Source organism: Bufo gargarizans, chromosome 9 (assembly GCF_014858855.1).
Source record: "Bufo gargarizans isolate SCDJY-AF-19 chromosome 9, ASM1485885v1, whole genome shotgun sequence".
Taxonomy (NCBI): Eukaryota; Metazoa; Chordata; class Amphibia; order Anura; family Bufonidae; genus Bufo; species Bufo gargarizans.
Genome location: NC_058088.1, coordinates 142,158,365 through 142,171,322, shown reverse-complemented (window position 1 = coordinate 142,171,322; position 12,958 = coordinate 142,158,365). Strand labels below are relative to the sequence as shown.

Genomic DNA, 12,958 nt, shown 5'->3' with positions numbered 1-12,958 from the left:
AAGACTTTAAGTATTCTCTGACGCGTCCGTCAAAGCAATTGCCGCTGTAGCTTACCTTAAAACTATAGACAACAAAGGCCAATGCCATACAGGGTTTGTCATGGCCAAAGCAAAACTCGCACCACTTCTCGAACATACAATACCCAGGCTAGAACTCTATGCCGCTGTACTAGACGTTGAACTAGCTGAATTAATTACATCAAAGATAAACCTAGAGATTTGAGACACTGAGTTTTATACAGACAGTAAAGTGGTCCTGGGCTACATTTACAACCAAACTAGGCTTTTTTAAGTTTACGTTAACAACCGAGTGTTAAGAATCTGGAGGTCTACTTTCCCAAAACAATGGAACTTTGTACCTATTGACCCTAACCCAGCAGACTTAGCAACCAGGTCAGTTGCTGCCAGTCACCTTAAGGACACAGTTTGGTTCACGGGTCCTTCTTTTCTATACAACTCAGAACATTCTTCTGCCGGTGACTGACAAAGAAGTCCGCCCCCAGTTATCTGTGCTACTTACTGTTAATTCGTACAATCAGCTAGGTAGCCACCGTTTTATCAGGTTTTCCACCTGGAAGTTACTTGTGCAAAAAATGGCCAATCTCCCGTCCGACAGGGTTAGCATGGACCCTCCGTTTACTAATGTGGGCCTTGACGTGTTTGGTCCCTGGTCCGTTATCACACGTCAAACTAGAAGTAGCCAGGCTAGCTCCAAGCGATGGGCAGTCATTTTCAGTTGTATGTCAATTCGAGCCGTCCACATTGAAGTTATCAAGTCTATGGACACTTCTAGCTTCATCAATGCCCTCAGACGCTTTATCGCAATCGGAGGTCCTGTAAAACAAATCCGCTCTGGCAGAGGCACAAACTTTGTTGGAGCTGCAAATGAGCTAAAGATTCTCTCCAACTTGGATAATAACAGTGTAAAAAGATTCCTTAGTGAGCAAGAATGCACTTGAATTTTCAATTCCCCTCATTGTTCTCATATGGGAGGAGCCTGGGAAAGAATGATTGGCATAGCCCGCAGAATCTTGAACTCTATCTTCCTACAAGTGGGCAATGCCAGACTCTCTCATTAATGCCTTACAACCTTTATGGCTGAAGTCTCAGCCATTATCAATGCCAGACCCCTGGTTCCGATATCAAATGACCCAGGAGATCCAATACTGCTTACACCTGCCTCTCTCCTTACCCAAAAGACTGGTATAGTGAGTGCTCCTTCCGGAGAGTTTGGCACCAAAGATCTCTACAGACTCCAATGGAGACAAGTGCAAGGCCTTGCCGATACTTTCTGGAATAGGTGGAAGAAGCAATATCTTCCTATTTTACAGACAAGAACCAAATGGCACACAGTTAAGCCCAACCTCAAACCTGGTGACATTGTTCTTGTTAAAGACTCTCAGGCTCAAAGAAAACATTGGCCTTTGGGTCTCATTACTAAAGTGTTCCCAAGTGAAGACGGATCTGTCCATAAAGTTGAGGTCAAAATTTTCAAACAGAATAAGACCAAACTGTTTATCAGAACTACTTCCGAGCTAGTCCTACTGTTAACTGTTGAGGACTCTAAAAGTGACATTGGCTGATGTAAAGTGGGGAGTGTACTGTCTTCCCTTCACTAACCATTGCATAGTTGTTAATGTGTGTGTTCATATGTGTGCCTACAGCACCATCTAGTGACCTTTAGCTGTAAGTGTATTGTCTGCCTTGTTAAACTATGCATATTCATTAGGTCATCTGACTTCCTGCTCACAGTGCTTTGTGGGAAAGAGACAGAAACCTTCTTCCTTTTTCCCTTCACCTCATGGAAGGAGCAGCTGCACATTGTGTCTCTTACTAAAGCATTGTCGGTAAGGGATTAATTAATGTTTTTGTTTAAGTTTTGTGTACATTGTGCTGTATATTCAGTTCTTGTATGTTCATGTTCTTATAGTTTACCTTATCTACTGCCGGTTAATAAAACCACAGACCAGGGGCGTAGCTAGAAATGACTGGGCCCCATAGCAAAAAAATTTTATGAGCCCCCCCTCCCAGATCTCCCACCCCCACATACCTCTCAGACCCCCACCTCTTCCAGAGCTCCCACCCAAACACCCTTCCAGGACCTCCCACCCCAACATCCCCACACCCCTCCTAGACCTCCCACCCTAAATCTCCCACCGCCAGTCCCCAGATATAATGGTCTAGACATCAAGTGTCCTGCTCCCCCCTCTTGCCTATATAATGGTCCAGACCTCCAGGATCCTGCTTCCCCCTACTCCCCATATATAATGGTCCAGACCTCCAGGATCCTGCCCCCCCTTCTCCTTAAATATAATGGTCCAGACCTCAAGGGTCCTGCTCCCCCCTTCTTAAATATAATGGTCCAGACCTCCAGGGTCCTGATCCCCCCTTCTCCTTAAATATGATGGTCCAGACCTCCAGGGTCCTGCTCCCCCTCCTCCCCAGATATAATAATCCAGACCTCGGGGATGCCACTCCTCCCTCCTCCCCAGATATAATGGTCCAGACCTCCAGTGTCCTGTTCCCCCCTATATAATGGTCCAGACCAGACCTCCAGGGTCCTGCTCCCCACTTCTCCTTAAATGTACTGGTCCAGACATCCAGGGTGCTGCTCCCCCCTCCTCCCCAGATATAATGGTCCAGGACTCCAGAGTAAGTTTTACCAGTCCCAGAGTCAGCCAGCCCTCACCTCACAGCCACTTGAACGTCTGCGCGCCCACACTTCAGCAGCGCTGCCAGGCCCAGCAGCACGCAGCTTTGCTGTACGCTCCGGCTCCTCCACTTCCGGCCAGTTGGAATGCCGCCCAGACTGGGAGCGGGACCACTCCATCTCCTCATTGCAGGTATGCCTCTCTGCCTCCGGCCGCGCCCTATCGCACCGCCCACAGCCTGCAGATAGCGCTTTCTCTGTCTGTCCTGGAGGGGCCTGCGACCCCTGTAGCTACGCCAAATGAATTAAAAAAAATATATAATCCTCAGCCGGTGGCCCGGGCCCCCAGTGGCGTAGGGCCCCATAGCCATTGCTATGGCTGCTATGGTGATCCCTACGCCCATGCCACAGACTACAGAAATAAGTCTCATCTTATTAACTAGTAGAATGGTGATTTCTGAGAGAATTGTAAGTGGGGCGGCTCACTAAAGCCCAAAAAATGGAGTGACGTGCTCAATCCAAACGGAGCGTACCCAGCGCTTGTAGTGGAGTATTGAGAGAAAAGTAAAGGGATGGCACTCATAGGTCACTTATTATGGGATGGCTTGTTATGCCAAATAACGATAATAAAAGTAAAAATAGAATGTAAATCTATAGATTTTCAGATGAAAAAATATTAAGAAATATTAATAATAAAAGATAATACAATATAAAATGATGGACCTTCAGTTAAATAATCCTAGGAAAATCAGGCATACATAGTATTGTAACAGTGCATATAATATAAAATGCAAAATACAAAAACGGTTAGATAAATAGATAAAAATCCGTAGGTGGTGGTGTTGTATGAGTCTTATGGACCTACTGGAGGTGGGTGTAAGTATCCAGTCTAATAGTGTCCAAAGAGAACAGATTTAGTAGGGAGTGGGGGCCTCCTTTAGGGAGTATGGTATTGTTCAATTTACAAACCGGATTCCAAAAAAGTTGGGACACTATACAAATTGTGAATAAATACTGAATGCAATGATGTGGAGGTGCCAACTTCAAATATTTTATTCAGACTAGAACATAAATCACGGAACAAAAGTTTAAACTGAGAAAATGTACCATTTTAAGGGAAAAATATGTTGAATCAGAATTTCACGCTGTCAACAAATCCCCAAAAAGTTGGGACAAGGCCATTTTCACTACTGTGTGGCATCTCCCCTTCTTCTTACAACACTCAACAGACGTCTGGGGACGAGGAGACCAGTTTCTCAAGTTTAGAAATAGGAATGCTCTCCCATTCTTGTCTAATACAGGCCTCTAACTGTTCAATCGTCTTGGGCCTTCTTTGTTGCACCTTCCTCTTTATGATGCGCCAAATGTTCTCTATAGGTGAAAGATCTGGACTGCAGACTGGCCATTTCAGTACCCGGATCCTTCTCCTACGCAGCCATGATGTTGTGATTGATGCAGAATGTGGTCTGGCATTATCTTGTTGAAAAATGCAGGGTCTTCCCTGAAAGAGATGACGTCTGGATGGGAGCATATGTTGTTCTAGAACCTGAATATATTTTTCTGCATTGATGGTGCCTTTCCAGACCTGCAAGCTGCCCATGCCACACGCACTCATGCAACCCCATACCATCAGAGATGCAGGCTTCTGAACTGAGCGTTGATAACAACTTGGGTTGTCCTTGTCCTCTTTGGTCCGGATGACATGGCGTCCCAGATTTCCAAAAAGAACTTTGAATCGTGACTCGTCTGACCACAGAACAGTCTTCCATTTTGCCACACTCCATTTTAAATGATCCCTGGCCCAGTGAAAACGCCTGAGCTTGTGGATCTTGCTTAGAAATGGCTTCTTCTTTGCACTGTAGAGTTTCAGTTGGCAACGGTGGATGGCACGGTGGATTTGTGTTCACTGACAATGGTTTCTGGAAGTATTCCTGAGCCCATTCTGTGATTTCCTTTACAGTAGCATTCTTGTTTGTGGTGCAGTGTTGTTTAAGGGCCCGGAGATCACGGGCATCCAGTATGGTTTTACAGCCTTGACCCTTACGCACAGAGATTGTTCCAGATCTCTGAATCTTCGGATGATGTTATGCACAGTTGATGATGATAGATGCAAAGTCTTTGCAATTTTTCGCTGGGTAACACCTTTCTGATATTGCTCCACTATCTTTCTGCACAACATTGTGGGAATTGATGATCCTCTACCCATCTTGGCTTCTGAGAGACACTGCCATTCTGAGAAGCTCTTTTTATACCCAATCATGTTGCCAATTGACCTAGTTAGTGTTAATTGGTCTTCCAGCTCTTCGTTATGCTCAAATTTACTTTTTCCAAACTCTTATTGCTACTTGTCCCAACTTTTTGGGGATTTGTTGACACCGTGAAAATTTAAATCAATGTATTTTTCCTTTAAAATTATACATTTACTCGGATTAAATGTTTGATCTGTCATCTACGTTCTATTACAAATAAAATATTGACATTTGCCATCTCCACATCATTGCATTCACTTTTTATTCACAATTTGTTTAGTATCCTAACTTTTTTGGAATCCGGTTTGTAATATGGTTTGCCCTCTTGTCCCAGATAAGTGAGGTATTCACATCCGATTATAATCTGCTTATTTTCTTAGTAATAGTCCAGGAGTAGTAGATTATACTGTATAATACTGCTGTGTTAGCAGGTAGGTTACCCTCCTGATGATCAGAGATAGGCTGGTTAGCGGCTCCTGACGGGCAGGCGGCGTCCACGTGTGTTGTTCCCGCTCACGGGGCTGTATGCTCTGCCTTATTTGCTGCTGTAGCTCTTCGTCACTTCCGGTGACGTCACTTGTGCTCGCTGGCTCTCCCGCTCAATTCTCATCGGCGTTCCACGTGGAGGCCAATGGCGGGAAAAAAGCTGCAGCTTTCAAAGAAAAATATGCTCCGGAGCTCTTTAGTTCTAGGATCCTTTTTGATTTAGCTAGCTTGGCTTGGGTATGGCTACCTCAATACCCCATACGCGTTTTGGAGCGTGCTGCTCCTTCTTCAGTGGGAATGGGTAGCCCTTTTTCCTTTGGTCTAAATATATGATCCTAATTGGATCCAATTAATGGCTGGGGGAGTGGTCTTGAACGTTATTTCTTGGTGTTTAGTAACATTCGTACTGGACTTGCAGATAAGAGGGATGGGATTCAGATATAATCCTGTAGCATATTTATAAAAACAGGATACGGCAATAACATAGGTGAATATGGTGTCTGTGATGCTTCTGGTTATAAAATAAAATAAATATCAAATATGTAGAAAAAAATAAAATTTTATATATATATATATATATATATATATATATAAACAGATATAATAAAATAGAGGCACCAAATTGGAGATAATACCCAATATAGTGGATTTATGGAGATCAAACCATAGGCTCAAATATATTATGATAAATCCATTAGAGAGAAACAATTAAAATAAATCCATAGACACTATGATTCCGTAGCTATCAATAAAGTGCCAGACATGTAATCTCCCTGAGGGCAGTAGGGATCAGGGTGATCTTTAGTTGGATGTTTTAGTTAGGTTAGATGGCTTCTACCTATATTGTGATGTATAGATGAACTCAGGCTGCAGATTTAATTATGGAGAGAGTATTGATAGAAGAATATTACTAGGAGAGTATTGATAGTGGAAGGAGGGGGGGCCACCCAGGAGGAGGGGTCGGAGTGCTGATAGACAGCCAGACTATGATCCCAAATCCCAAGGGGGGCACCCCACCCAATTAGTCCATATGTGGTATTTGGTCCAATTCATAAAAACCCGAAGATTTCCATCTCCGCATTGAGCCCCTTCGGGATCATTGTGTTGAACTCAAATATTTTTCTAGACTCAGACCTAGACATCGCAGCTATATGGTTACCGCCTCTCCATTGGCGTGTGATTTTCTCTATAGCTGCATAGGTGAGTGATGACAGGTCGCAATTGTGTTTTTCCTTATAGTGTCTAAAGACAGAGTGGAGCGCATAACCTTTTTTGATATTTGATATGTGCTCTGATATTCTCGTTTTGAGAAGTCTTTTTGTGCGTCCAATGTACTGCTTGGAACAGGGGCATTGTAGGACATAGATTACATTACTGGAATGGCACGAGAGATGTTCCCGAATCTGGTGTGTATATGCACTATTGGTTGCATTTACCGTAGCTGTCTTTCTCAGGAAATTTGTGATCTTGCAGTTGTGGCATTTGCAACACCTAAAAAAGCCCTGCAATGTTAGCCAGCTTGAATTGGGTTTGGTTGTGATCTTTTTAATTGTTGGTGATACTTTTAGTCCAAGGTTAGGATATGGTGCCAATGTTTATGGATGCTCGTTTCTAGTTTCTTGTAATGGGCATTGTATGGTAGAATAATTCTGGGGGTTTCTTCTTTTTTAGTCATGTTTGTGGTGGTTTGATCAAAGAACATTGACCTTACTCTACCCAGCGATCTATCTATTATTGTCATTGGATAGTCCTTGGCTAGGAATTGTTTCTTCAGATTCTCTGCCTCTATTTCGAACTGGCCATTTAACGTGAAGTTCCTCTTGAGGCGTCTAAATTGACTCCTCGGGATATTTAATAGCCAGCTTGGAAGGTGGCAGCTTGAATGTAAAATAAAGTTGTTTTTTATCACTGGCTTTTGATACGTGCTGCAGTGGAGTTTGTTTTCTGTTGTTTTGATCAATAGATTGAGGAATTCCACTTGTGTTTTGCTTATGTTTGCTGTGAGTGTTATATTCCTGTCGTTTACATTGATGACCTCCAAAAATTCGTCTAATTTGTCCCTCCTGTCGCTCCAGATGAAAATAATATCATCTATGTATCTCCGCCATAGTACCAGGCTCGTCCCCAGCAGTGGGGTGATGAAATCGTATTCCCACTGGGCCATGAAGATATTGGCATCGCTAGGGGCGAACCTGGTACCCATGGCGGTGCCGCGTTGCTGTAGGTAAAATACTAAGTCGAACATGAAGTAGTTATGAGTCAGGATGAAAAGTACACTTTCTATCAAGAACTCGATCTGATCTATGTGTAGGGTCTGGTAGTGATTCAATCAGAGCGGCAGTACCGTGGTTGTGATTGATAATAGTGTAAAGTGAATTTACATCCATAGTGCACAGGAGCCAATGTTTTTGATATTGCACCTGTTCCAATGTCCTCACTATGTCTGTTGTGTCCTTGATGTAAGATGGTATTAGTTTGACAGTAGGCTGTAGTAGTCTGTCTATGTATTGCGAGAGGTTGGAAGTAAGGGATCCGATTCCTGATATTATTGGTCTACCAGGTGGGTGGGTTTGATTTTTATGAATCTTTGGTAGACAGTAAAAGATGGGAATTCTGTTCTGTGAGTTGGTTATAAATGTAAATTCCTGTTCATTTAGGATGCCCTTTTCTTTACCAGCTTGTGTCAGTGCTACTAGTTCCTTATAAAAAAAAATCTGTTGGGTCTTTTCTAAGGGTGGTATAGGTATGGGGGTCTGATAGTTGTCTCTTACACTCTGTGGTGTAGTCTTCTGTATTTTGTAGGACAATTGCTCCACCTTTGTCTGCTGGTCTTATAGTTAGATTGTGAGTCGATTGCAGTTGTTTTATTGCATGCATCTCTCTTTTGGTTATATTGAAGTGTGTTTTATTTAGATTCATTTTCCTAATGTCTGACTCTATGCATTTCCGGAATGTAGGTATATCGTCTCCCATTTCTTGCTTCGGATATTTCATAGATTTTATTTTGAGGTCCGTATGGTTGTAAATTGATATTTGGGAATTGTCTCTAGATACTGGGTTCTTGATGAAGTATTTTTTTAGGCAGAGTTTCCTCACAAATTTCTCTATTCCTATATATCTGTTGAACGTGTCCATTTTGGCTGTAGGGGAAAATTTTTGTCCCTTGTTTAGTAGTTTCTGTTGTGAGTCATTGAGGGTTAGGTTACTTACTTAGATTTACAATAATATTTGATGTATTTTCTAGGTCCTATGATATCTGTTCTGTCTTCTTCTTGTGTCTGCCCCTTCTTGTCTTCTTTGTGTTCTGTGGTCTAGTGTCCTGAGTGGGTTGTCTCTTTGTGGATCTGTCATTGTTTGGTGATCCGTGTGGTGATGTTGATGATGGGGGGTGTTTTCGTCAGTGTCTCTTCTCGGTCTTCCCTGAGGTAGTAGGGGGTGTTCCTCGGTGTCCTCTCTCGGTGTTGTCTGGGTGGGCTTGTCTTGTGTGTTTTGTTCCTGTGTCTTAAATTGTATTTGTGTGTGGGGGTCAGTGCTCTCTTGTGTCTTTGTGGGGAGCGGGTCAGTTACTACCTGACAAACCACAGATCACCTACACTAGAGCCCCTAACCTTGACCTAAAAGTAGCACCAACAATTAAAAAGATCACGACCAAACCCAATTCAAGCTGGCTAACATTGCAGGGCTTTTTTAGGTGTGGCATCTCTCGTGCCATTCCAGTAATGTAATCTATGTCCTACAATGCCCCTGTTCCAAGCAGTACATTGGATGCACAAAAAGACTTCTCAAAACGAGAATATCAGAGCACATATCAAATATCAAAAAAGGTTATGCGCTCCACTCTGTCTCTAGACACTATAAGGAAAAACACAATTGCGACCTGTCATCACTCACCTATGCAGCTATAGAGAAAATCACACGCCAATGGAGAGGCGATGTCTAGGTCTGAGTCTAGAAAAATATTTGGGTTCAACACAATGATCCCGAAGGGGCTCAATGCGGAGATGGAAATCTTCAGGTTTTTATTAATAGGACCAAATACCACATATGGACTAATTGGGTGGGATGCCCCCCTTGGGATTTGGGATCGTAGTCTGGCTGTCTATCAGCACTCCGACCCCTCCTCTCACTATCAATACTCTCCTAGTAATATTCTTCTATCAATACTCTCTCCATAATAAATCTGCAGCCTGAGTTCATCTATACATCACAATATAGGTAGAAGCCATCTAACCTAACTAAAACATCCAACTAAAGATCACCCTGATCCCTACTGCCCTCAGGAAGATTATATGTCTGGCACTTTATTGATAGCTACGGAATCATAGTGTCTATGGATTTATTTTAATTGTTTCTCTCTAATGGATTTATCATAATATATTTGAGCCTATGGTTTGATCTCCATAAATCCACTATATTGGGTATTATCTCCAATTTGGTGCCTCTATTTTATTATATCTGTTTTTATATATATATATATATATATATATATAAAATTTTATTTTTTTCTACATATTTGATATTTATTTTATTTTATAACCAGAAGCATCACAGACACCATATTCACCTATGTTATTGCCGTATCCTGTTTTTATAAATATGCTAGAGGATTATATCTGAATCCCATCCCTCTTATCTGCAATTCCAGTACGAATGTTACTAAACACAAGAAATAACGTTCAAGACCACTCCCCCAGCCATTAATTAGTTCCAATTAGGACCATATATTTAGACCAAAGGAAAAAGGGCTACCCATTCCCACTGAAGAAGGAGCAGCACGCTCCCATACGCGTATGGGGTATTGAGGTAGCCATACCCAAGCCAAGCTAGCTAAATCAAAAAGGATCCTAGAACTAAAGAGCTCCGGAGCATATTTTTCTTTGAAAGTTGCAGCTTTTTTCCCGCCATCGGCCTCCACGTGGAACGCTGATAAGAATTGAGCGGGAGAGCCAGCGAGCACAAGTGATGTCACCGGAAGTGACGAAGAGCTACAGCAGCAAATAAGGCAAAGCATACAGCCCCGCGAGCGGGAACAACACACGTGGACGCCGCCCGCCCGTCAGGAGCCGCTCACCAGCCTACCTCTGATCATCAGGAGGGTAATGTACCTGCTAACATAGCAGTATTATACAGTATAATCTACAACTACTGGACTATTACTATGAAAATAAGCAGATTATAATCAGATGTGAATACCTCACTTATCTGGGACAAGAGGGCAAACCATATTAAATTGAACAATACCATACTCCCTAAAGGAGGCCCCCCACTCCCTAGTAAATCTGTTCTCTTTGGACACTATTAGACTGGATACTTACACCTACCTCCAGTAGGTCCATAAGACTCATACAACACCACCACCTATGGCTTTTTATCTGTTTATCTAACCGTTTTTGTATTTAGCATTTTATATTATATGCACTGTCACAATACTATGTATGCTTGATTTTCCTAGGATTATTTAACTGAAGGTCCATTATTTTATATTGTATTATCTTTCATTATTAATATTTCTTAATATTTTTATCTGAAAATCTATAGATTTACATTCTATTTTTACTTTTATTATCGTTATTTGGCATAACAAGCCATCCCATAATAAATATTCTTTTCCATGCACTACCTATGACCAGAGTGCCATCCCTTTACTTTTCTCAGAATGGTGATATCTGCCTGTTGAACTGCATATAGACCCCGGGGGTACATGTTGTGAGAAGGACAACATGCAAAAAAGGGCTTTAAAACACATAATTGCACCGCTGAGCTGCAAATATATTTTTTATTTTTCCACTAATACACAGAAAAAAGGGCTTAAAAATAGATAAATGCACCGCTGAGCGGCAAATATATTTTACTTTTGCCACTAATACACGACAAAAAGAGCTGTAATTTTCGCACTTCACCACACAATGGCTAATGAGCCCTTTTTTCCCCACTAATAAAAGCCAAAAAATGCTTTAGAACATATAACTGTGCTATACTAGGGCAAATAAAACGTATATATATTTCCTTGTAACAAATCATGTTAATGCATGTATCAAACAACACTTGCACCCTAATAAGAGCGGTTTGCTGGAATTACAGAGCTGTATAATGGCAGTTTGTATCGCCATTCAGTGCAGCAAAGTGTAATCTGATTGTTCCTATTACCCAGGCTGTCACCTCCCCGAATGAACCCTGTTCAACATAAATGCAGTGGAACGATTCCACCCCTATCCTTTCCCTACACCTTGAATAATCTTTCCCTGCACTTGTAAATATTTTTTTTTTTGCACAATGACTATTTTTCTATCACTGTCCCTAGCGCCTGCAGACACATCTCTCTCTGCACTAAGTACACTGGTGAATGGCAGAATCTAAGATGGCTGCCGTATTTATACGGCTGTGACATCACAAGGCTGGCTGCATGCATGTCAGTATGGGTGATCCAGCCTTCCCAGACTTGCTTTCTCCATGTCCTCACACGTGCAGCCGCCATTTTAGGAAGAATGTGATTAGTTATTACGAAACGCGGGGGAATTCCACTATCAGCTTCGATTCGCTCATCTCTAATTCTAACCAATGTCATGAAACAAGGATGAACTGTGCATTACTATTTTATTCTCTCTCTGTCTTTCAGGTTGCTTCCGTTTAACCTTCTTGGTCCAAGCAGATTTTCAAAATGTAATAATTTTCTTCTTTCTCCTCAGGTACGCAGTAGGAATTGCTTACAAGTCTGCTCCTAAGAATGAATGGATTGGAAAGAACACCTCTTCTTGGGTTTTCTCTAGATGTAATAACAATTTCCTTGTTAGGCACAATAATAAAGAGGTTCTCGTGGATGTTCATCCTCAGCTGAAACGTTTGGGTGTCCTCCTAGACTATGACAATAACATACTTTCTTTCTATGATCCAGCTAACTCCTGTCACCTGCACACATTTGAGATCTCATTTATCCTGCCTGTTTGTCCTACGTTTACCATATGGAACAAGTCCCTGCTGATTTTGTCAGGTCTCCCAGCTCCAGATTTTATGGACACAGTTGTGTCTCTTCAGCCAGAGAGTATTTGTAGACCACAAGAATCTCCATATGTATCTGGACTCAAACCTTGCCAATGAACACAACATGGCAACCTGCCACAGGGCCCTTCAATAGGAGTATAAGGATGAAGCCACACCTATACTTTTTGTAGCACTTTTAATTGATTTTAACTATTAAGCTACAGCTGGAGTCCAAATCAGTAAACCAGTGTATTGCAGCTGCCATTTCACACAAAGTCTCAGTGTAGTGCTATTTTTTCCATCTAAAATAATCTCAGATGGAAATAGCTAAAACAGATGAAAAATGTGCATAACAGATGCTTAAAATACAGGATCCATTATTTTAGTTTTTTCTGTTCTTATTACGGAACAACATTAGATATTGGAATATTGGACATCTATATTATGCAGTTAGTGGTCTAGCCATCTATCTATCCATCTTAGCTAAATTCAGTTGGTTTAATCAATTTAGGTAATTTTTATATTTCTTTTTTGTTTATGAAAATGTGTTATTCTAAAGAAATATGATGCCCGTCATTGACTGCACAAGGTATTT

General features: G+C 41.8%; 1 protein-coding gene across 2 annotated transcripts in view; it reads left to right on the top strand.

The window, feature by feature from the left end:
* MID2 (midline 2) overlaps positions 1–12,803 on the top strand; it is a 603,653-nt gene extending 590,850 nt beyond the window's left edge. For both annotated transcript variants that reach the window (XM_044306559.1, XM_044306558.1), the window contains one exon: positions 12,072–12,803. In XM_044306559.1, the coding sequence (XP_044162494.1) occupies positions 12,072–12,480 (409 nt within the window). In that variant the 3' untranslated portion in view covers positions 12,481–12,803. The remainder of the gene's footprint in view (positions 1–12,071) is intronic.
* Positions 12,804–12,958: the final 155 nt, after the last annotated feature.